Below are 27,032 nucleotides of genomic sequence, written 5' to 3'. Positions count from 1 at the left end.
ATACATATCACTGATAGTCCTCAAGTGGACTGGATGTTTACGTTTGGACTGTGCGCTCATAAAGACCTAAATTCTAGTCCCAATTTCTCTGCCTCCACGTGTCACGATCAGTGTGTTTCTGCACCTCCAGGAACTGTGCGTTGATCTTGAACTCGGGAACCGGTTTGCCCTGCTCCGTGGCGGCCTGTCTCCGCTCTTCGATCCCTCTGAACAGGTGCTTGACGGCGCGGGGAATGATACCCAGCTCATCCTCTCCGATGTTGACGTCAAAGCCGGTTCCCATGGTGTAGGTCTTGCCCGAACCCGTCTGGACACAGAAGGAAAAGAGAGTCAGCAGCAGTCATTTTTCCTCAGGGGGAAGAAGCGTATTCTCGCTAACAGTTGGCTGTTTGTTTGCCACTGGTGTGTTAATCTTTATTAATGGGATGATTATTGAGTGCAACACAACACAGACTTGACTATCTACCAATATTGTTATCAGTAGGGCTGAACAATTATTCAAAATCCCAATGCTGCCAACTGCAATTTTCGAATGGAAGGAGGCACATTATTTCTTAAAGCCAAAATGTGTGTCAAATAAAATATTGTCCTGACCTATATTCATTATATTCTCAAGCATGAAGAAAACATACTTGTTTCTCACAGATATTGCATAATATCTAGTAGTCATTTTAAATGTTACACTCTTAGAAATAAAAATGCTAAGGAGCACCATAAGGTTCTTCGGCTTGTCCTCATAGGAGAACCCTTTTGGAGGGTTCCACCAAGAACCCTTTTAAAACCCTTTATTCAGGAAAGGGGTTTTAAAGGGTTCTCTGGATCAAAATGGTTCTTACTGGAACCATTAGTGTTACCAAGAACCCTTGGTAACACCCTTTTCAGAAGCAAATGGTTCCAGGTAGAACCTCAGCCCTTGTAGAAGAACCCTTTTGGAACCCTTATTTCTAAGAGTACTCAAATGACAATAATTGAGTAAAAATCACCATACCCTCTCTTTTCATATATGTTCTACTGCATATGTTCTATGTTAAAAAGTGAACTAAAACGTTACATTTTAAGCAAGTTTATTTGACAAAGTTTCATGTATTTTATTCATATTTCTTTTGCATATTGGCTAGACTGTCAGTCTTACTCAATTAATATTTCACTGAGTCAAGCGATTATTCATTGTTCATTTGTTATTATCAAACTGTTTTATTTGATCAAAAAACCAGTCAAACATATGAGCCCACCCCCCCCCCCCCCAAAAAACATCAGTCAACCTCTAAATCCAGCTCACATCATTGTGTCATTAGCAACATTTAATCTGTGTTTGTGTTTGTTTAATCTGTGCTAAAGCTAAAGCTCATGTCATAAAGGAAGGAGAAGGGTTGCAGTTTGGGGGGGGGGGGGGGGCATTTCGTCACTATGGTGACCACACCATGAGAAAACCAGGAATGTAACATTGAACTCAAACTTGCACACTGACCCTTCTCCTCTCAGCTGAATTATCTGTAAGACACTCAGGCAGGAGAGTGTGTGTGTGTGTGTGTGTGTGTGTGTGTGTGTGTGTGTGTGTGTGTGTGTGTGTGTGTGTGTGTGTGTGTGTGTGTGTGTGTGGTAACTATGTATGCAGATGATACAAACTTTACAATTAAACCAAAACATAATTAAATAAAAGCCATAACTGAATATCTGACCCAATTCTCTAAGATATCAGGGCTCAAACCAATTAACCAAACTATGACAACTTATAAGCATTATCAGTGCTAAGAAATATTAAAAACATCAAACAATAAACTTAAACTAGAAGAGCACTCGGAGAGCGCAGATCTCTGCAAAGGCTGCTCAGCCCCCCACAAAAAAGTGTTAAAAATAGTGATAGGGTCTACGGATCACGCCCAAAATTTAATCACTTATTCCTGGTCCCATTGCGAACATTTCCTGAAAATTTCGACCAAATTTGAGTAATAATAACAGTAACATTTGGATAGTGAAATCCATGACTGTGACCTTAGGCTGGGCTGAACTTAGCCACAAAAAGGCACAAGTATACAGCTTGTTTTCTTGTGTTTTTCTTCTTGGAATGTCAAGTTTGTTATAAGATCTAACAAAGGATGTTGAGATATGTGTGTTTTAAGCAGTGATTAACACTGAATTATGTCTTATATAAGACAGTCTATCATCATATCCTTGAAGTCAAAAAGATTGCTAACCTTTCACTCATATGGACACTGTTTAAATGCTGAATTGATATAAAACAAAGTAAAGAAAAAAAAGGTTGGTAAAGCTAATAAAAAAATAAGATAAATTCCACACAACACCCTTTAAAAAGGCGGACAAAATCCCTGCAGTTAAGAAGAATATCACTAAAAGTACATCTGGTCTGATGTTTTGATTTAGATCTCAGTTGTCCATATGTGAATAACAATAATGCTTTCATTATTTTTCCATGTGAGCAGGCATTTCAAAATATCTTCCTGTCAAATATTCTGCAGTCAGAGTTGTAGCTCTCTGCTCTGGTATGAGGTGATGCAATCTGTTCAACCTTTGAATTGATTGGGTAACAAACTGCCTCCTCGGCCTGATCTATCAGAGCCAATACGCTGCAGCAGGCTGGGGCATGTTTGCTGATAGTGTGTGTGTGTGTGGACAGAGCCTGTGCGGCTGTGAGGCCTGTTCATTACTTTTGCGGTGACATGACATTGAAATCGTCTTCTCGTTAAACGCTGCCATAAATCCTGGGATCATGGACGCAGCTCCCTCGCCTCAAGCGACGCAAAAATGAATAAGTCAGCAACGCCTACTTAGTATATTACTATTATTACTCTACTTTTGTTTCAGCGCTTTAAAGCTTCATTAATCTTCAATGCTTCGCCGAAGTTAGAGGTTCCAATTTTGGAATATTTACAGAACTGTCTGTATATGCCAAATAAACCAATAATAAATACTACAATTAATACTACTAACGTACAAGAAGAAATACGAACATTTGACTGCATGTGTGTGCTGCAGGGCTGCAACAATTCATTGATTAATACTGAAATACTTCATTAATCTAACAACTGATTTATCAATTGTAGAATTTAAAAAAAACAACAAAGTTTAGATTTTTCTGAAGAATAAATTTGGTTTGTGGACAAGGCAAGACAAGACGGACAAGGTGGTCAAGAATTTTGGGAAACACTTATTGAAAACTTTCATAATTCAAAACTAATTAATTGGGAAATTAGGGCTGGGAGATAGGTCTAATAAACAATCTATAATAAACAACGTTTTGTGTAAGGCTATGTCCTGATACATGAGATAAATCTTCATATAAAGCTGGACACAGGCTGTTTGAGCTAAAGTTATTCATCTAGAGGTTTAGTGCATCTCACAGGACAGTGACAATACATGGTAAACACTGTAAAACAAATAAATAAATAAATAAATAAATAAATAAAAGATCTACCCTGAAATATACTGTAATTTCCCTATTTGACCAGATTATGATATGTATATGGGGTATTTCTTTGGGTTTTTTATGTTTAATAATATATTTCCATGTGTCAGAAACAATTAAATGGACTACAAATTCTGCTGCAACAGAAATAATCAGCCTGAACATTAACACTGCAACAGTCTTTGAAAGCAGGAAAATCCCCATCATGAACATAACCTTCAGTGACATCCCAAGAGTGCTAAACCGACCTGTCCGTAAGCAAAGATGGTGGCGTTGTACCCCTCAAGGCAGCCCTCGATGAGACTCTCGGTGCAGTGGGTGTAGAGGTTCTCCTGCTCAGAGTCCATGTCAAAGACATAGTCGTAGGTGAAGGCCTTGTCTTTACCCAGCACCACCTGCGGCTCCCCAGGCATCACGTACGTACAGATGTGACATCCCTCGATCTTTTCTCTGGCCAGCTGAGGACGAATCCTGGCAAGAGAGACAAAGACAGAGGCAATATTTTTACTACTGTATGGACCATGAAGATAGATTTAAAAGTGTCAGAAGACATCGAGACAAAGAATGATACATAAAGCAAAGGAAAAACTAGAAATGTATTGGTTGAGGATGTGAATGTCTGCACCAAGAATCTGAGCTCCTGAAGTACACAGAGGTCCTCTGGATTAAGAGCTGTCAATCACACTGGTGTCCACTCATATCTGTCGTAGTTTATCTACAGTTTTCCTTTAAAGGTCCCATATTACACGCTATTTCTAAAAGTTAACCTAGTTCCCTAGTGTCCTAATGAACATGTCTGGGACATGCTTTGGTCAGAATTCCATAAGGATGAAGCACCACAGCAGTTCAATAACCCTGCCAAAACAGCCCTGCTCGGTTTAGTAGTACCTCTTTAAAAATAAAACAAAACTTAAGTGACAGGAAATGACATCAGCCACAGAGGCTACTGGGAGTTAACAGCAGTTAGCATTTGGAAAAGTGATCATTTGCAGGCTCTAGCAGGCACATTGCTGTCATATATAACATGAATCCACTGGACAGATAAATCCTCTGAGGCTGGAAGTTTGTGTAGAACTCTGTGCTGCACTGTGGAGCCAACAATAGAACTTTGCACAGACCTCCAGTTTTCGGATGGCGTTGCCCTCGCCAGCACTCTCACGTGTTTTACGGACAAAGTGGAGCTACGCAATACAACAATTCCAGGGATTTAGCAACTTGTGACGTCCCAAGGAGTGCGGACATCATCATCCCGTGTTTTATCTCCTGTACTTAGACTGAGGAGGACCACAAAAACATGACTGAGTCATCTTTTTTCACACTTTGGCGACTGGTAGGGCCTCCAGAGTCCCAAATATAGGATTTAAATGATTATAAAGTTGATTTTGCATAATATGGGACCTTTAAATTGGAACATAATTTACTAAATTGACATCTGTCGATTAACAATTGAGACCGTTAACTCCTTGGGAAAATGTTTACTGACTGAGTAGAAGCTAATTTTCACATTTCCACTACATGGTCCTAGCACAACTCGACTTGCCTCTGCACAGCACGGCTCGATTCTACGGGGTTTGGTTGGTTTTTCCCGTTACAATATCGTATCTCCTCCTCCGTTTTATACGTGACAATCACAAACTAGTGACTACTGACTAGTAAAGTAATTATTTTCAGTGTAACTGGATCATAAGAAGCAGTTAATTAAAAAAAGATTTGTTCAGTACTTCCTGCATGATTGGAGCACAAACTCCATCTGGCACAGTCATTGAACGGCTCCTGATCGCAGGCTTTCAGCAGTGCTGTTGCTAAAGTATATTTACTTGATCTACATTTCGACATTGTTCGATTTGTTTCTTGTGTCAGACGTCTTGCTCACGGCTCTTCCGGTGACGATAACTCTCTGACCAATCAGTGGCCGGCAGTCTGACAACATCACGCACAGCATCAGCTCAGCTCGCTTAGCCCAGCGGCTACTCAATATATCCTTAATCCCTGGTTGGCATCAACAACTGAACCAAATGACTACTGTGTACTTTATATACAGTCAAGCTTCTCAGGGCAATTTTTAGATTCTGCTCTGTCACAAACATTTCCGAGATGACATTTTAAACTACAGTACAAAGGATTGGTCTGTATGAATGTTTGTGAATGTTTGTGTATGTAAGAGAAGAGTGAAGCTGTCTGTGCAGACTGAAGCTGTCTGTGCATGCATCTGAAGCCCGGTCAAGAATTTGTCCTACACTGAAGAACAATGATTAATTATCACCGGTTTGAGATGAGTGCTACGACTGTGCATTGCGAGTGTCTCTCTGTGTGTGTGTGTGATAGTGTGTGTGTGTGTGTGTGTGTGTGTGTGTTTATGTACATGCGTGTAGGACCATGCAGTGCCATTCACTTTACAGTGCCCTCACTGTTCACGAGAAAGAGAGAGTGAGGGAGCAAGCTCTGGGTAAACAGTTCCACCCTGGGTTTCATTAAGGAATTGCTCTGTTTGCTTTACAGACAGACACACACGCACACACACATGCACACACACACACATACACTAACTGTTATTACATCATTTCCTCCCATGATGTCCCACTGCCTCTCATTACTGGACTCACTGTCCACTTGAACAGGAAGTGGAAATATTTAAGGTTGTAGGAGAAAAATACTGAAAGGGGAGAAAATGACCGGGCAAATGTAGGAAACAACACTGAAAGACTAAATATTTGGAATAACCTTATGAAAACCATTTTGTATGCATTAACTTAACATTTCTACAAACTACAAACTCATAGACTGTGCTTGAAAATGGAAGGAGGACAGAAGTAACATTTAGCCACGGGGGGGCAACTTCTATACTTCTTCATTAAACTTCATTTAAATGGAAGTTTACAACTTTTCAGTTGGTTTGTGACATCAGAAAACATATTTTTGAGGAGTTAATGAACGAAATCGTGACTCTCGAGACTTCACGATGGGAGTTCATTTTCCACCCAGAAGACCCTTCCAACTCATGCAAAATCTCAGTTTGCATTCTGTGTGAAACAAACACGTGTGTGTGTGTGTGTGTGTGTGTGTGTGTGCTCATTTGTGTATTGCTTGTGTTTGTGTTTCCATTCAAAAGTCCATCCCTGTTCATCACAGCAAGAGTCTATAGAGTTTTTAAAAGGCCTGACAGTCAGAGAGAGAGCGAGGGGGGGGGAGATGGAGAGTCGGAGAGAAACAACAAAAGCAACAAAGAAAATGAAAGTCGAGGCTGCAGTACCACCACAGCAACAAATAACCACAGATGTGTCATTGTGCGTGTGTGTGTGTGTGACATCAGATCCCAGCTATTTAGCAGACGCTCTGTGGGATTAATGCACTGATGAGAAAAGACGAGAAAAATCTTCCTGCAGCCAACTGAGCACCTGCAAAGCATTGCCTTCATCACTGTATCACTTAATTCAAAAACTATTTTCACTTTTTCTGGACATGCTGTAGCTGTAGGAAACTCCACTTATCCCACCCTTTCCCAAGGGGAGTCAGGGAACTACAGTGGCCTACACGCACCAAGAAAAGATATGGTTCATCTTTGTTTGTGTAGTTAAGATTTTCTTTAAAATGCAAAAGTTGCGTCAAGTGCACATAACAAGCTTCTTCTAAGGCTAAAAAAAACAAACCCATATACAAACATACATTCGCTTTCAAAAGTTTGGGGTCACCTTTACAATTTTTTTGTGTTTTCCATTAAAAGCCACACTGTTATTCATCCAAAGAGTTGCAAAATGAAGAGAAAATATAGTTAAGACATTGACAAGATTATAAATAATTTTTATTCCAAATAACCAAGAGGGTCTGTAATAATGTATTCAAATATATATACTGTACTTTAATATGGAGTTAGTTCACCTTTTGCAGCTATAACAGCTTCCACAATCCTTGGAAGAGAGTTTGAAGTGTTTCTATGAGCGTTTGTGACGTCAGGCACTGATGTTGGACAAGAAGACCTGGATCACAATCTCTGTTCCAGTTCATCCAAAAGGTGCTTGATGGGGTTGAGGTCAGCACCCTGCCAATCAAACCAGCCCCCCCCCCCACACCCCACCCCCAAGTGGAGGATAAAGTGGTAGAAAATGGATGGATGGATAGATAGCGGAAAGCAGAGCAATAGAACTTTTGGCCCATATACATGTCATTACGGTAGCCCTCAGGACTTCCACGGAACAACCGTCCAGTCAGAGACAAGATTCACCAGCAAGTTAGCTTCTCAGTACCGTAATTCCTAAACGGTTGAATAACCGCCAGATATCGAAAGTGAAAGTTATCCTGGAAAAAGGGGCAGAAGCAATTCTACAGCCATCAAATCAAAATAAATCCGGAGAGTGTTAAAGGCACCAAAACATAAATGAATATAAAAACGTTGCAGCTTTATGTTTATCAAAACAATGCTCATTCTCCTGTGCAAGCAGTGATGGATGTTGTTCCAGGTAAAAAAAAAAGTGACGTAACTGTTGAGTTATTCTGAGGATACTGAGACTTCACGGCATGACGGTTCAGTCCATTACAGGAGTGAAACAGCATTAATCCTTTTTGGCCACTTTCCCAAAACATGACTGAGTCATTTCGATAATCTCTTGCAACAATAGAGGCACTCACTGCTGCTCACAGCAAAGGTATTAAGTCACTGGATTATTGTTCACTTTGAGTGCTCATGCAGACAGATTTGGAAAAAGACCGAAAAAATGTCCCGATGCCAAATTGCCAATCAATAGTTGCTGAGACGGAACAAAGAGATCAGAGTCCGTGCAACTGCGGCTCCATTACAGAATAAAAGCCAAGTCTATTAGATTGTGTTCACCTCAGCAAAGAAAGCAGTGATGCAGTGTTGGTTTTCTACGACAATGCTCAGGGCCAATCATTCGTTCATAAAGAGACAGAAGAAGAGAGATTGAACCGCCAAATAAAAGAGAGAGAGAAGAAAGAGAGGGACAGGAGCTAGACATGGTGGTAACAGTCCAGACAATAAGATGATGGCAGTCTCTACATTAGGGAGCAGACCAATTATCTGTCTGTGTAATGACGGCCTTTCACATATTAAACCCTCCCACTGAAGTCACTCAGAACTCTTTCTCAGCTGTGGAAAGACTTAACCGTCTCTGTATCTCAAAATATACAAGATATCAGATAGTATCATAAGAAGAAGAGTAAGAAGAATTATTATAGTTATGCGAGTTATTTCAACATTATTATAAGCTTACAACATTTATAGCCAGCTCACAAGATATTTTTATCTTTTTACTCTAGCTTTCAAACATCTCCTTTTTATTCCACCCTGTGTTGTGTTTTATTTGCATTTTTGTTTATTTTTAAGTAAATTCAATCCAATTTTTGCTAAGGTGCTTAAAGGTGCCATATGTAAGAATGTGGCCAAAAACGGTTACGACATTCAAATTCGAAATACTCGGGGTCTTTTAGGTTTCATTTTCTGACGTAACTGGCAACCCGTGGTTGCTCGGCAGCTGAGACTCTACCGACTGCAATGATTGGTAGACGGCGGTAGCTGGCGCCACATGCCCAAACATGATTTCAAAACATAAACATGATTTGCAGTCTGCAAAATACTTTTTTTAATGCAAATATTTTGGCTGTACTGTTGTTGTTGGTGAGTTCAGTTTGTTATATGAACATTATTCCTGAGTCTCTGTGACATATTAGAAGGATTTTATGGCCAGTTGCTTTAGATTTATTACATAATGCACCTTTAAATAGTTGGTGAAAATGAAAAAATTATAATTTCATCAGATTGCTGAAAAAATATGGTTATTTTTTGACTTTCCCTTTTCATTCCACCCTGTGTTATGTTTTATTGTTGTATTTACATCTCTCTTCTTTTTAAACGTTATTTTCCTTTTATTGTGAGGCACTTTGAGCTGCAATCCTTGTATGAAAGGTTTATTATTATTATTTAAAGCAGTCAAAATTACCTCTTCAATAGTTGTCCTGTTAATCCATTAGACTTCTTACATGATCTCTATCTGAACTCCATGTTTGAGTTATTTGATGTATTGTGTATACAATCACAAGTCATACAGGTTTGGCCATCAAACACTTCAGTTAAACATTAACAGGTGAGAAATAAGCCGAGGTGTGAAGCAGCACGACGACTCGACCCGCTGCTGTATTATTAGTACGACTGACTTCAGATTACGATCTACCCAGCCTTCGCTCTGTGGTTCAACCCAAAACACGTTGTTTTCATCCTGGCAGAATAAGGGCTGCCCTTCAGCGCTGCGGAGTCTTACAGCACTAATCCACCTTCTAGAGTGACACACACGCAGGCTGTTCCTGTAGGAAATTTAACCCCACTGCTTCTCTTTTACACAATATAAGCACCGTTTGCACATAAGCGTGGAACTGCACTTTTTTAGCAGCTTTTGCTGAAAAAAATATTTAGATTTTTGGTCATGTTGAATGATTTATGAGTTTTTATAGAGTTGTGACAAACCTGGAAATTAAATCATCTACAGGTACACACACACACACAAAAAAAGACGAGGGGCCCCCAGAGAAAGAGTCAAAACCTTTGTGGAATTAACTGCTCAAAGAATTAATCTGGCAGTTTCAGTCTGATGGCTGAAGGGAAAGTACTAATAAGTTCCAGAGTGTAAGAGATTAAAGGGTTACATTATAATACAGAACCCGAGAAGCCTTTTGATGCAAAAATAAAGTTGTTCAGGATGTGACCTTTAGTTCAAAACGAACCTTTATCTGGGCAATAAACACACAGTATCTGTGGGAAATGAAATGCCTAAAGGGGAATACATTTGGGAAATAATTAACTTATTTAATGTGTGGCTGGTTAGAAATGACCAGTAAAGCCTGTCTGTTTAAGGTAATCAAAGCTCAACCAGGATCTCAGAAAGGTAACCAAGACAGTGTGATTTTTAGATATGTAAACGGAAAAAAAAGTGCCTTAACCTTATGATACCATTTTACTGCTTTCATGGACAATAGCAAATAGTGAATCATCAGCTTATCAGGGTTCAGTGTTTGACTTAAAAGAACCAGTGCTTATCTACAAGAGACTATCAGAGACGTTCATTATTCAGCCATTAAATCACAATCTTTTTTTAATCATCAATACAACAATTGATATGGAGGTAAACAGGACTCTGCACTGGATGTGAGAAATCCATGGAGCTGAGACACAATCCACTTAGTGGGTAGAGTGAATCGTCTTTCAACTCAAAGGCTGTGGGTTTGATTCCCGGCTCCGCTAGTCTACATGCCGACGTTTCCTTGGGCAAGACACCCCACGTTTGCTACTGACAGCTGTGCCGGCAGCGTGTGAATGGGTGAATGGGTGAAGCAGCTTTGAGTGGTCATCAAGATTAAAACAGCACTAAAAATATAAATACAGACGATTTATCCCGAAAAGGATTGAAAAAGTATATAGGTTGTAGCTAGAGGGCTGATGTGGCTAAAAACATTAGCATAATAAAAGCAAGTTTCAAATCCTACAGAAGAGTATTAGTGCCCCATGTAAAAAAAATCTGAAATAAAGAAAAAAAATTATATTTATTCTGAAATTGAAGTCAGATTTTTCTCAGAATTGTGACTTTATTCTCAGAATGATTGCCAATTAATTGATTAATACCATTAAAACCAGTTAATTGTGGTTTTAAATATAATTTAATCGTGTGTTTGCACGGTACATAAACATAAAATTGATGCACCACTGAACTTCTGCTATATTGCTATTTAAGAAACTCACATTGTAAGGTATATAACACACTACACATTATAGACACACACACCCACGGAGGGGCTTTGTCAGCTTCTCCCCATGTGACAAATCCTGTTAGGCTCCTGCTCTCATTCTCATTACTGCGATTATACAGAGACAGCCTGAGAAACAATGGACTCCTAAAGTGTGCAAACATAAAAGAGTATCCCATGATGTCACAATATATTGTACCTGTGTCAGGACATAATATTCAATAACCAGGTGATTGCAAATGCACAGTCCTCGAAAGAGGATGTGAGGAAACAACAAGTAGACACTGGTTAAGATAAAAAAAAGGAGATGAGTCAGTGCTGCTGATCTAATTTGCCCTTAAACACAGTCGTTAAAATCACATGGTGACTGACATCACCCTCCTGACAATCATCCAATCAATGCAGCTGCCTGGAGATGCAGCTGATCACTCAGTATCATCACAATGATACAATCACAAAGACAACAAAGCCCGATGCTTCACTCCGAGCTCTCTATAATCTAATCTGCACTAATCTCATTTTTGGTTTAGATTTGTGGTGAGAGACTGGAAATAACATCTGAGCCCATGAGGCAGCAGAAACTGACTCATCACCTGATGTCATCATGTGAGGTCACCTTATTCTGGATCTTTAGTATTTTTAAATAGACGTACTTCTTTGTTCCAGTAACGATGAGCATGTAGTTAATTTGTGGCATTATTTACCCACGCATAAGCCACAGTAATCGTACAAACAGACATTTCTAATTGATACCATGACAATCTTGGTGGGGAACACTGCACATAAGAGCCTTTTGATGTCAAAATAAAGGCTTTGTGGTGTTTATCATATCGTAAAGGCAATTAAAATTCACCCTCTTTTCATGAAGTATACATTATGTATACAAGTTAACTCCATCATTTTGAGATGAACTCACAAACCCTGAGAACTACTGAAGAGTTCGTAGAGTAGAGAAAAAAAATAGGGGGAAAGTAGGTTTTGTTTTTCAGGTCTAGTTTGAACCTCTTTAAACCTGTAAAATATACAAATAAAAGCACTAATTAATTTTATAACTTTTTGCATATAAGATATAAGGGCGACCTTCCCGATATCAAAGAATGCAATTCAGAATTCCCATCTCTGCTGCTGCTGTATACACACAAATGCTCCCTCGGTCAGGCTTGACGGAGCCCATTTTCAGATGGAGTATGCAGCAAACAAATCATGGGACAGTGTTTCTGTTCACAAAGACCAAACTGACAAGAATAATAACAACAACAACAAAATGATCACCTAAAGTTACACGCGGCAGCTTTAACGTTAGGGAGCTTCATTGCATATAATCTTATGAATATGCTAATAGCCAGAGAAAATTAGTTGAACACAAACACACGCTGTCACTACTATCTGGCCTACATGCACAGCTGATACCCTGGCTGTATGTAGTAGTGTAGGTGATCCTCATCCATCCACTTTCTACCACTTTATCCCCCACATAAGGGGGGAGTTTGCAGGGGGGAGCTGGAGCTGATCCCAGCTGACAAACAGTGGAGTAGAGCGATGAACAACCATTCACCCTCACATTCACACCTATCGTCAATTTAAAGTATATCCAATCTGCATGATTCTGGACTTTGGGAGAATCAACGCAGACACACACACACACACACACACACACAGGGAGAACCCTAACCCTAACCCTGCACCTACGTGTGGCCCCAGCTGATGATCATCGGCCTCAAAAACAACCGAGACTAAGCAGCTGAAGAATGTCTAAAGGAGTGTTTTGACGAAGATGTGGTTGGACTGTAAACCTGCGAGGAGCCTTCACTGTGTGTGGACTGATGACAGTCACGCTGACCAGCAGAGGTTAATGACCAACACACACACACAGGAACATACAGGTGCACACAAACTCTGCTACGCACACACATGCTCTGTTGGCCCTGCCCTGCTCATGTAACTGAGGGAATGACAGCAAACTCGGATTTCACTCAGCATGCACACACACACACACACGCACGCACGCACGCACACACACACATAATGGTGAAAGGCCTCCGTTGAAGCGTTGATACTGAAAAGCTTTTCACTCTATTCTTTTGGACAATACAAGTAGAGGAAACATGATAGTAGCACTGAATTCATCCACATCCTTTAAAGTGCGTGTGTGTGTAATGCCTTCAGGTACACAAACATGACGGTCTTATATAACATAGACATACTTACTAACCCACACATAAAGGCATATGAAGCTATTTTTATAGAATCATTCAGCAGGTGCATTTGTGTCGTCGTCTGTAATGTGTGTGTGTGCAGATTATACATGTTAACTGGGGCCTAATGGTCGCCCTTAGCAAGAGGATGAATTAGATTTCAAGGAAATGATAGAAGGACACATAAAAGATGGACAGTCGGTGAAAAAACGCTTGTTAAGCCACAACTACAACCCAGCAGCGACAATAGGACTGTTATTTTGTCACAGTGTTTACATTGTCAAGCAGCTGTGCTCGACATCAAGAGCCAATTCACTGCATCTCTCTCTAGATCACTGATTCAACCACTAGGAGGCTGAGTGCAATCCAACCCTGCAGCCTAGAAATACAAGTTGGCTCATTATAACAAACTTCTAATTTTAAACAAAGATGCAAAAAAAATGTATGCCAGGGGTATGGCAAATATCTTAAAGCTTGTCATTTCTGCTTCTAAGGGTCTAAGTTAAATGACGCATAGAAACAGCGTGGGATCATGGGAATTGTTGTCCTGTCATCTTTGTATGGTTACCCTGTGTGTTTGAGGGAATGAACCAGCAGAATGTGGCATGAGAGAACAGAAAGGGACGTAGTTCTGCTGACTCAGCGGTTTAGCCCCACACCCCTTTTGACCTTCGTATGGCAACGCGGGTTGCTCCTATTTACTGGATCACGACCGAGGACCCTGAGCTCTGAATGGATCCAACGGTGGTCACCATGACGACAACCCCGAAAACAAGCTGCCACGGGGGGAAATGTCAGGACATTCATTCACAGCAGCTCTGTGACCAGATTGTGACTGCTTCCTGGGTCAAAGGTTGCAAAGCAGGGAGAATGGGGTGGAGGGGGGGCAGGAGGGGGCAGGAGGGGGCAGGAGTTGGCAGATGACAACGGCTGCTGTCGCTCTGACTCAGGACAGTTTGGCCTGATCATGGCACACATGGGACACAAATGAAGGTGAAAGCAGTAAAATGTAGGAAAAGTAAGCAGAGCAGGGCAAAAAAAACAAGCACTAATCATGGAATAGGCAGAGTAAAAAAAATATAAAGAATGTGCATGTTTGTGTCCGTTGTGTGAATAGAAAATGAAGAACAAACATCTGGATTTTTTAAAAAAAGTACATTTAAAAAAAAAAAGAAAAGCCCCATCTTAGATTAATTTTTAAATCCGTATTGAGTTAACCTTTGCCTTTGCTGGTTAGACAGAAGTTCATGAATATCACAACTGCAATATCACATGACAGCAGAGGGCAGATGGCTTGCAGCTCGCTTTGCTTTGCGTCTCAGTTCACTTGAGTCGTCTCATGAATATTCATCGCGGATTTGCCTGGACAAACAAAGTTAACGCATGTGTGCGCACACACACATAAGCATAAGCATATGAGCACATACAATGCGTTTATACATGGCAGCAGGCGCACACAGCCTTTTCCCTCAAATCCCAAATACACAAAGGTCAATGGGGAGAAGCTTGTATCTGACAGACACTTAGAGGAGCCAATAGGAGACAGAGAAATAGCATATTCCGTAGAGCTGAAACAGTTCATCGATTTCTAAATTAATCGTCAACTATTTAGATAATACATTAATCAGTTTGAAGCTTTTTTCATGATAAAAACAAGATTTCTGATTGTTTTTGCTTCTTAAATATGAATATTTTCTTTGTTTCTTTGCTCCACATAAAGGAATCATTTTGGTTTGTGAACAAAACAAGATATTTGAGAACATCGTCATTTCCAGGTTTGACAAACACTGATCAACGTTTTTATTCTTTACATTTTTCTGGCCTGTTATGCACCAACAGATTAATAGAGAAAATAATCAACAGATTCACCGATTTGTCTGTAAAACATGCTGGCAAGGGCAATGGTATCCGAAAAAACGGAACTCCGCGAAAAGTTCTATTCTTGTCTCCACAGTGCAGAACAGAGTTCTACACAAACTTCCAGCCTCAGAGGATTTATCTGTCCAGTGGATACATGTTATATATGACAACAATGTGCCTGCTAGAACCTGCAAATGATCACTTTTCCAAATGCTAACTGCTGTTAGCTCCCAGTAGCCTCAGTGTCTGATGTCATTTCCTGTCCTTTAAGTTTCTTTTTACTTTTTTTTTTAAGGTGGACCTAAAGAGATACTCAAGGGCTGTGTTGGCAGGGTGAGTTAACTGCTGTGGTGCTTCATCCTTATGGTATTTTGACCAAAGCATGTCAGACATGTTCATTAGGACACCAGGGAACTAGGTTAACTTAGAGAAATAGGATATAATATGTCCACTTTAAGGAGTAGAGTTGTTTGGGGTTTAGTTTTTTGCATTTGAGTGTTGCGTAATTTAACAAACTATTAAACTATTCCCCATAGTTTAAGAAAACTACGTGGCCTTCACAAAGAAGAGAGGATGCTGATCATCATTTGGGTGAGAATCTGCTTTTAAAACACCAAACCCACGCTGTGGGTGGTTAGTCTGTTCAGGCTGTGGTCGAAACACGGTGCTGCAAATTGGCAGCCTCTGTAAATGAAGGCATTTGCCTGAAGTGCATTTAAAAGACTACAGACTGCTTTTTATTTTAAAAGGTAGTGTAGTAACATTAAGCAACATTTACTGGTGACGTTACATGGTCGCAGACAAATATAACTTCAAAAGCACTGTCTCGGCCTTCTCTAATTAAAGAGGAAGAAAAACCTCTTTTAAATTCAACGGTACGAAACCTGAACCCTGGCCGCGGAGTAAGTCTGCCTTTGAATTATTAAAGATGCACTTAAGGGATATTGAAAATGTAATAAGTCACTCGACAAAGTCTTTCAGGCAAAGTCTGAGCCATGACTTACTTCAGAAGTAAGAAGTTCTTAATCATTAACTGTGATACATTTATTTTATAATATGGGAGAAAAGTAATGAGATGTGGTGTAATATAAGAAAAGAGACTGAGAGAGGATAACAAAGTGCTGACAGGTGCAGTCCACAGGTGACAGCACATACATCTAATGTTTAAATAACCTCTTTCAAGAGGAAAGTGCATTTCCAAAGAGCAAATACACTTCAGTGTTACATCATCTTTCCAGTAATAAATCAACACGTGTTTTCTCTCTGTTCAGGCTCCAGACACCTTTCTCTTCTCGAACACAGAATGAGGATGATAAAGTAGAATTTCATCACTGGAGGGATTAGGAACGTGCTAACAGACAGCATTAGTCTCACAGGCTGAGGCAGGCACTGGTTGGCTGAGCTGCTGACTGAAAACACAGAGAGCTGACAGAGGGAAGGGAAGCTGCAGAGAGTAAGGAGTCAAACACCTTCAGATGCTTTAAAGTTCAGGGCTCATCTCAACTGTGCGGCTCCAAAATAAACAGTATGTTGCCGTGGTAATTAATCGAACGGAAAAGCCTGACGCTAACGTAACTACGAAGCAGACGAGAGAAGGTGTCACACAAAGACAGATGATAATTATGTGAAAGAAAACTGCTCTTATTTAGGTTGACACATTAATAGTCTTTCTAAAGCCTCCATCTTCATCAGCAAAGCAAACAAAAAATCATGTTAAGTGGTGTCAGAAAACGTGTTCAAGAGGTGTTTAGTGCGCTAACTTCCTTCATTTAATGGTATTTTTCCATAACATTGTTTGTTCAGTGAGTAATCTGAGACAGACCAAGATAAGATAAACTGAAGTGAGATTAAATGAAATAAAATGACATGAGGTGAAAGAATATAAGATGAGATAACATGAGATGAGATAAGTTAAAATAATATAAGACGAAATGATACGATTAGATAACATAAGATGAGATGAGTTGAGATGAGATAAAATCACATAAGATACCAAAATGAGATGCAAAAACAACAAAAATGAGATAACATGAGATGAGATACGATAAAATAATATAAGACGAAATGATACGCTTAGATGAGATAACTTAAGATGAGATGAGATAACATGAGATGAAATAACTTAAGATGAGATGAGATAACATGAGATGAGGTGAAATAATATAAGACGATATAACAATATGAGATGAGATAACATGATGAGATGAGATAACATAAGATAACAACATAAGGAGATAAATAACATAAGATACCAAAATGAAATGAGAAAACTTAACAAAAACGAGATGGGATAACATAAGATGAGATAAAACAACATAAGATGAGATCAAAAATCAGATCAGAAATCAAATTAAACAAGATTGGAGAACTCACCAAATAATTCATGAAGCCTGAGCCTGAGCAGAATAAACAACAGCAGATACCAAACACTCACACACAGCTACATATTGTATATAACTTCATTTGTCATATTAGTGTGTTTGTTTTTGTGTTGCATGCACAGTTTAAACGTATGTCGGCAGTGAGCTAAGACTGAGGAAAACAATACGACAGTCTTATCTTATTAATCTTATTAGTGAGACCAAACTGTAGTGATCAACTACAGAGCACTGTCTGATTATCCATAATCTATGAAGGAGAGAGAGAGAGAGAGAGAGAGAGAGAGAGAGAGAGAGAGAGAGAGAGAGAGAGAGAGAGAGAGAGAGAGAGAGAGAGAGAGAGAGAGAGAGAGAGATGAGCCGGTAAACTGAGTGGACTCAGTAAACAGAATAGTGGGTCAAAGTCTGAATGCACAATAACAAGTGAAGGCAGAGAGAGAGCGAGAAACATGAGAGGAGGAACAAGCTTTTGTCCCTTCTCTTCCACTGATTCAGTTCACATGACGTTTCAGATTGCCTTTCCAACACACACACACACACACACACACACACACACACTGTGCTATCATGTCAGTCTATGGATGCCTGTATTGATTTCTCATGTATTTTTATCAATTTACGTCCAAATACTGATACAAACCAGTGACCAGGCAGCGACTATCTGAGTCTGTCTGTCAGTGTTTAAGTGACAGCATGGCTCGGCTTAATGCAGGGGACAAGGGTCAGATCAGCATGATACAGCAAATGCTGCCTGACCGGAAACACAACACACACACACATACAACTGCAAAAAGCATGTAATAACCTGTATATTTAATATCATATATATGTCACATTAAAACTAATTCACAATTGTGAGTGGTTATATATTATGTATAAATGTAGATAATGGTAATCAGTGACTTAATTCATAAATCCACTGCCCTCTCTCAGTGCAGGTATTAACAAAAGCTAAAAATATGATATAATAATATCACTAGGTATGGAACATATATGAACATTACCTTAATGTTCCTTAAATGTAACATGGGAGGAGCCTAATCTACCTTCATTTGATCCATAACTGACAGCTTGTATTGATAAGGAGAAAACTGAATAATATTGTAAAAACCATATCATAAAAAACAACTTACATTCCCCAAAATACATGATAAAAACAAGTTTCTATGGATAAATATTTTTTGCATGGTTTTTGGTACGCACGATATTATCGGCACAATATCGGTATCAGCAGATATCGTCTTTAAAATAGTTCTAGCGCCCCCTACATCTATTATTCTTTTGATGCTTATTATTTATTTTGCACAACAAAGATATTTTTATCGACACATGTTGCGACACAAGTATGAAACATACTATCGGTATCGTTCAGGCCATTCCCGATATATCGGCAATATATAAATACCTAACACCTCATTTTTGGTGCACCATTTAGGGCGAAAAAAAAGAATCTTAAGAGACCAGTGTGTGAGAATTAGTGACATCTAGTGGAGAAACTGAAGACTGCAACAAACAGAGATCTTTTCTGCTCACCCAAGCATTTTTTTGTCATTTTACACAAGCGTACTTATTCAATTTCTGCCAATAAACTCTTCTAAATAACACACAGTGGACTTTTAATGTGAAGAACAAGAATCCATCACAATCATCTGAGTCCATTGTGAGTGTTTCTTCATCACAATGCATGATTATTATTACACTGTACACAGTATATCGTCCAATCCATGACATGTGTGTGACCTCATAGTCCCTTCAGCAGCTAGAGCTTCATTCATTCATAAATCCACTACTCAGAGGCATTAACAAAAGAGGTTCACAAAGCCTATAATCACAGGCCAAGGTGTGTTCACATTGTTTAAAATGCTTCAAAATAAAAGCACAGGGATATTCAGAGGGTGAAAATTAACTGTGGAGACACAGTAAGAGAATAAAAGCGGCACTTTCGTTGTTCTAATAGATCTGTGTGTGTGTGTGTGTGTGTGTGTGTGTGTGTATTTATACTGTTTAAATGTGCCACTTCAAAACAAAAGCACACGAATATTGAGAGGAAGAGGGTGTGTATGAAAGGATGTGAGGAGAGGAGACACAATAAGTGTGGATGCTCTGGTTGGTCGTTGCTTCTCTGTGTGTTTACATGCTGGTCAAATGTGTATGTGTGTGTGTGTTTCATGGAGGGAGGAATATCATGTTCAAAGCAGGTGTGTGTGACACAGAGGGTCATCATTCCCTCTCTGTCTATGTGTGTGTGTGTGTGTGTGTGTGTGTGTGTGTGTGTGAGGAGAGAGGCGTCTCCTCCGCTGCATCCTTACCTCAGGGCGACTCGCACCGAGCTCTCATCCGGCCCGCTGCCCATGCTGTTACCGTGAGATGGTTCCGTCAAAACAGCTTAATTTCTCCTTTTCTTTTTATCCTCTTAGACGATAAGAGAACACAGCAGCACCTCCTCCTCCTCCTCCTCCTTCGTAGAAAAGCGCTTCTATCTTGATCCTCTTCACCGGCGCCGCTCTCACCTCCTCCTCCTCCTCGCGCGCTTCGAAAAAGGAGCCATTTTGAGGTGTTTTTCTCAGTCGCAGGGAGATTCTCTGACCTTATTTATTCATAAAAGCGTGTCATTGAAAGAGCCGCCGGTGTCCGCTGCGCCGAGGGCATCGTCTCAGCCTCCTCTGCTCGGGCAAAGTGCACCAGACTGCGAGAGCACACACACACACACAACAGCCCGAGCGTGTGGTTCCCAGGACCTGTGACGTCACCAAGCTCCTCCCCCAGCCCGAGCTCTGCCAATCAAGAGAGAGGACAAGCTCACTCACCCCACACTGAGCTACACATACATCATGATAATACTATTATAATAATAGAAAGAGCTAAAATAGATAAACAGTTCAAACAGATAAACAGTTTAAACAGATAAACAGTTTAAACAGATAAACAGTTTAAATATATAAACAGTTAAAATAGATAAATAGTTTAAATAGATTAACAGTTAAAACAGCTAAATAGTTTAAACAATTACGGATAAACGATGGCAGGACAAAGTTAACACGATTCTGTGTTTTATTTGGGTACAAGCTGCAAGGAAATGTCAATAGTTTTCTTTTTGTAGTTCTTAAATTTCATAAATACAAAAAATATAAATATATATACACACACACACACATATATATATATATATATACATATATATATATATATATACACATATATACAAATACATTTATACATATATACACACACACATATATACACATATATACAAATATATATATATATACACACACATATATATTATATATATACACACATATATATATACACATATATATACACACATATATACATATATACATACATACACATACATATACATACAAAATAAAAGTGTCTGTGTCTCTATGGTTCACAATAAAACTGTTTTTATGATGCAAAATTATTATTAATAATAATAATAATAATAATTAATAATTCATATTACTATGAAAACATGCAGAAGTAAGTCTTCACAACTTGATATTAAGTGGTGAGTTCAAATTTCAGTTCTCTGCTCTCGACGAACACTTTCATTTGTTATTTTACTATTGCCATTTTTTACAGGGACTTGCTTGTTGGTTTTAGTGAATACGGACGACGCATAGAGGTTGAGTTGGTTGTTCACATGATGAAACATGATGTTGACCTTGCTGTAATCTGGGACGCGAGGGAAGACGAGAGTCCCCGACACAACATGTACTGTGAACCCTGCTCTGATCGTCATGTTTGAATGATCCAATCCAACTTTATCTGTCAAGCACAAACCAACCACAGTGTTCTGTTGTGTACAAAAGAGTGATTCCCTGCTCACATTTGCAGCAAATGATGAAATACCTTTGGTAAAAGTAGGTGTCTTGTAATCCCATGTGGCCCCATGTTTTCACAGGAGAAGCACAGGTGTTACTAATCACATTGATGATGAGATCAGTGAGAGACTGAGGCAGCGAAATGGAATTTAGCCATGATTAAACTGATTATTTTCACCTGTGCAAGGAGCCCTTTCAATCTGATAAAGAAGTGAAGACCAACACGAGAGAAGAAAGAGAGAATGTATGTGTGTTAACTGAACAAAACAGCATTTAAAAAAATGGATATCAAGCATTATGCTCCAGTTCAGATATATCAAATATAATAAAACAGGAACCACCGCCCACATTTATGTCTCAGTCTCAGCCAAAACTGAAAATGACATCATTCATCAAATTTCAATCAATGTTTTTTCCATTATTTATCACATAGTCATAGTACAAGATGAGTATTTAAAAAAAAAAATCTATTATATTCTTTCAGAAAATGACTGCTAAATCATACTAATACGATGCAAAACTGTGAGGTCCCAAAATAAACTGCATGCAAACATGAAATGACTGATAAAACACAGCATATAAGTGTGAAACTATAGTTAACAGCTGTCAAATTTACGATTAAATAGTTATTCAGTGTGAATGTACGGTCAAATATTTTTTTTACAGCAGTGTACTGCTGTTTTATAATGTCAATTAATACTTTAACACTTTTCCATTTATATGTATATTTGACTGTAATCCTGTCATTTTTCTAATCAGCCTACAATCTTAGTGGCTTCTTGGTAATGCTGCCATCTTGTGGCCAACTTGTGTTGTTGCAATAAAGTTATTTCCGGTCACCTGCTGTGTCCCAGTCTCACACAGCATTCTTAAATATAGTATGCACAGCACTGTGTATGAAAAACTAAGTTTATTTTTCATATCCTACTAAAAATATTGACATGACAATTATTTACTCCAAATAGGAAGTACGACTTTAATATAGAGATAATTACAGATTCACGGTTGAGATCGTGAGTTCCTGATGTTGCAATAACCACAGGACGACGGCATCTTCAAAGATGCAACGTTTCGTTTTATTTACAGGAAAAAACATCTTCATTTCTCAGTGTAAAGTGACCTTAGCACGTGGTTTTTGAACAGATGCACTGAACGGTCTCCTTTGATTCTAAGGTTAAAGAATATAGATTCCTACACATGCACAACAAGATGTCATTATATTACAGGAATTCAGAATATAAAATAGTTGATGTATAGGGGGGGTGACTTCTTTTTAAATGCAAAAGTAACTGTGTTTTTAATCCAAACAGCACTAATCCCTGGTCTTGAGGGAGAGAATCAGCGCATGTCGTGGTCTGTGCTCCAGGATGATCTCATCGACATCTCAACAACTCGCAGCCTTTCACAAATATTGATTAGAAAAATCCTGCAGCACTGACAAAAAACAACAACATGAAAGCTCACTTTGAGAATCCATTTCTTTTCCCCCCATAATCCCAGTTCACACACCACATATCCAGTCAATCCCACTTTAAATGCCCCCCCCCAAAAAAACAAAAAACTACATTCACTATTTGTTGAACACATCTTCAAATCCTCAAACAACAAAGGAAACCCGTGAGAGCAGGAGACCGCGCGTATTCATCACCTGTAAAAACATCAAAATATCATACACAACAGAGCCAGGATAGTGAATGATAAAAGATGAGGTGCCAGATTAAGTGAGATTAATTTAATATAATCCTTGAATTTTTGTCAGCAGGACAAATACTGGACCAATTTGTGCCAAACTTGATAAAGGGATGGGTCAAGGGTCAAGAGAGAATTAATTAATTAAAATGAATGAACTGACTGAGGTTCTCAAAACAAAGGATGTCACTTCCTACGTGCACAGAGCGATTTCTGCACGACAAATAAAAATTTGATTTGGCTTCAACTGATTTGAACTTAGATGTGAAACGTCCCAAGTTCACGTCACGTTGCCCAACATGGAATTCCAGAAGCAAAAAAAAAAAAAATCATGATATAAATAATTGTCAAAAAAGTCAATATCATTAAAATATGAATAACAAAAGTGACCTTTTTTTTTTTGCCTGCCTTGTCTAAGATCCACCTGCAATACCTGCAAGGCCCACAAGAGGGCTACAGCCCACAGTCTAGGAAGCAGTGCTGCATTTTGTCTTCTTCAGAAAATGACACTAACCATTGCAACAGCGTGGATACAACCAGAAGAGGAACTGAGACACCTCATGCTTTCAATATAACGTTCATTATTAATTCCCGTGACGTCATCACGTCTCAGACTCTGTGTCATTCAGCGGCTCGTCCGTCCTCCTGTCAACAGAGTCGGTGTGATAATGCCCATGAAACTCTCTCACGTGTGAACAACATAAAATAAAAAAAATGTGGTTTTGTCTATCTCATTACTGTCAAAAGGAATGTACTTGTTGCTTATGGTTGTCCTTCAGTCACATTTCAGGGGGGAACAAAAGTTTGCCCTTCAGTAACCTGGCAGCAGCCATCATGCTGATCAGACCAGGGCTGCATTCAAATGGCCTGAAATCCTTTTTTTTCTTTTTTTCCTCAGTGTCCACTAAAAGCCAAAAAGAGGAGGAGAAAGAGGTTTAGAAAAACATCGGCGGATGAGAGACGTGGCCTGAGGGAAATCATTAATCGATATCAGACGTGCGTACGGTGTGAAACAACAAAAGGTGCATTATAGGTTCAAATCAGATAACGCGGGTACATTTAAATTCATATTCAAATCGTTGGTGTTTTGTATTCTGCTGATGTGACCGAGAGTCACAAAACAACAGACCTCAGCTAAAGCTAAAGCTTAGCAGCGGCATGGTACAGCGTCGCACAACGCCACGAGATTAAGTTTAAGAAATCCTGTTTGTGCAACCGTCGTACCGTTCATGTAAACAAGTGCAAGACTTCACTGCAACCCGTGTTTTAAAACGTGGTGTGACGCGGGGTTTCATTCAGACGTTCAGTTAAAGGTCTAGTGTGTAATATCTAGGAGGGTTTTAACGGCACACACTGAGGTCAAAGTTTCTCTTCTGAGTGGTAAACATCGAACCAAATTAGAATGTCCGAGCAAACGTACAGAGCTGGGACTGCTCACAGACAATCGGGACCTTCCTCAAATCTTCAAACTGTCCTTATTCACAAGGCCACCTTAGTTCCCTGACCCTGCATGGTTGCAATCTGTGCTTTTAAGTGACACGCTGCACAGAACGGCAATCATTTTAAGTGTTTTTGTATTCACGTGGGGCCAAAACGACGACGGGAACCACACGCGGTGTGTGTCAAAGGGGAAATCTGAAGATTATCACTGAATGGCACAAGCAGAACTCTGACCCGCTGACACCACCGCTTGTAACACTACAGTACAGTGACAACATGGTCATTGTCTGGTAGAATTTAGAATATAATTTAATTTCTAATGTAATTACCAGCTTGGTTCTAACAATGGTAAAGTGTGGCTATAAAGACAGTAATATCCAGGTAATATCTTGGTAATGAGAATGACTTTAGGTGGCTACCAGTGTAGTTTCTTCACTTGAAAATGCTTAGGAGTAATATTAAATAGACACATATCCTCCTTTCACTGTTATCGCCAAGCTATTACACGGTGATGATTCCACATAGCAGTGTAGACACAGTTTAGAACCTCCATATGAAAAATAACAACAACAATATTAATGTGGGAAAAAAATCACTCGTTTCACAGTATCACAGCTTCAGGTAAGGTTGCTGGCCACGAACATGGAGGCTAAAAGAGGAACAACAAACGACTTTGACAGCAACTGGAAAAACCACTCGTGCTATTAAAGCCTGACCTCTGAGCTTTATAGTACATCACTATGTCACTGTACAGTGGCCCAAGTATGAAATATGCTAATGTGGCAGGTGGTACAACCCAATAAGGCCCCATATATTATAAATAATGGAATATTTTCATCATATTAAGATTGTATTTTGCTGCTTATTGTGAAGAGGTAATTAGCTGCACGAGCTGTTGACTGACAGTGTTCCATCTCGTCTAACCCATCGACTGTACAGAACGGGTTGAAACAGGCTCGGTGAGACCATTTGTCGGATCACAGTCCCAGCAGGCGCGTGACACGCAGCAGACACACACCACTGTGTTTTGTGTCAACACAAGGTGGAGGAGGAGGAGGAGGGTGGGGTGTCGTCTCCGACAGGTGGCCAGTGTGTGTACGTGTATCCGTCACAGAAACACTGTCTCCCCGGCTACCTGTTCATTCTGCCGTTAGCAGGACACGCCCCCACTGGCTCTCGCTCCCTCTGCCTTGTACGAGGGGGCCTCTTCAGCTCATTGTGTCTGCTCGTGAAACCGGAAAGCTTTAGTTTTGGAGTCAGAGTTGTGTCAGTAATTGTTCTAATAATAGAAACTCTGACTTTGCCGGCCTTGTGTAGGCTAAGGTCCCATTCAGAACTCTAGCATTAACATCACACCTCAGTGACCTAACTGCATGTGGATAGGGTTAACTAGGACTGGATGTGTCTTAGGTCAGACCTGTCTCTCCCCACTCGCCCTTTATTCAAACACGCACTGGCGTCGCAGACAGTTGGCAAAAAAACAAATTAGGTTTTAAACAAGTCTGACAGCACATGGTGTGTCAGCGTGTCTCCGTGTGTGAGTGTCAGCACGTGGAATGAATCTTCTCATGCTGCCATAACATCCATCCATCCATCCACTTTCTACCGCTTTATCCTCCACATGAGGGTCGCAGGGGGAGCTGTGTCAATCTCAGGTGAAATATGGTGATAGGGCCACATATACAGTCAATTTAGAGTGTCCAATTTACCTAATACACATAGTGCATGTTTTTGGACTGTGGGAGGAAACCGAAGAATCCGGAGAAAACCCAGACACACATGGGGAGAACATGCAAACTCCATGCAGAAAGGCCCTTGTTGACCCAGGTATTCTTGCTGCAAAGGCAAGAGTGCTAACCACTACACCATCCGCTGCTATAACAAGAAAATAAAATGTATTATTAGTGTAAAAAAGACTTCGGGTGAGGGAAGCGGTCTTGTGCAGCTCAGGATTGAAAGCACAGGCTTCCTCAAACCACCTCCAAATGTGGTTTCTGTGATTGTATCTGAGAACACATTCAGGGCACATTGCTGTAGGGACCATTCAGACCTGTGATCAGATCACTGAGGATGGATGTTAACATTAAGTCTGACCAGACGTTTGCAATTGAGCTGAGATCAGTACACTGTAAAAAATAAAAGTTTAGAAAACTTAAAATTTCAAGGCAACTTACTGCAATACATTTTTGAGTTTACAGACCAACAAAAGATCTCGAGTTTTTAAAATGTTCGATAACCTAATATTATTTTGTTCATGGAACATTTTAAAAACTGTATTATTTTATTCTAAGTTAGAGTTGTGCCAACTCAAAATTCTCTTTTCAAACAGTTTGGCTCAATAATCTTGTTCAGATAATTCAAAAAAAATAATAAATAAATACATTTTACAAGTTTGTCTAACAAAATAATATTAGTTGATGGAACTGTTTAAAAACTCAAGATCTTTTGTTGGGCTGTAAACTCAAAAATG

The 27,032-nt window shown here is 39.6% G+C and overlaps 1 protein-coding gene across 1 annotated transcript in view; it reads right to left on the bottom strand.

The window, feature by feature from the left end:
* The window catches only part of LOC310941757 (kinesin-like protein KIF21A), a gene marked incomplete at both ends in the record, with an annotated part of 39,485 nt that extends 19,529 nt beyond the window's left edge, over positions 1-19,956 (bottom strand). Inside the window, 3 exons of the mRNA XM_083906995.1 lie at positions 125-307; positions 3,673-3,895; positions 19,913-19,956. Coding sequence (XP_083763121.1) covers positions 125-307; positions 3,673-3,895; positions 19,913-19,956 — 450 coding nt within the window. The remainder of the gene's footprint in view (positions 1-124; positions 308-3,672; positions 3,896-19,912) is intronic.
* Between the last annotated feature and the right edge of the window lie 7,076 nt (positions 19,957-27,032).

Source organism: Microchirus variegatus (genome assembly GCF_963457635.1).
Source record: "Microchirus variegatus genome assembly, chromosome: 20".
Lineage (NCBI taxonomy): Eukaryota > Metazoa > Chordata > Actinopteri > Pleuronectiformes > Soleidae > Microchirus > Microchirus variegatus.
Note: the sequence above shows the minus strand (reverse complement) of the source record. Positions and strands in the feature narration are given on the sequence as shown.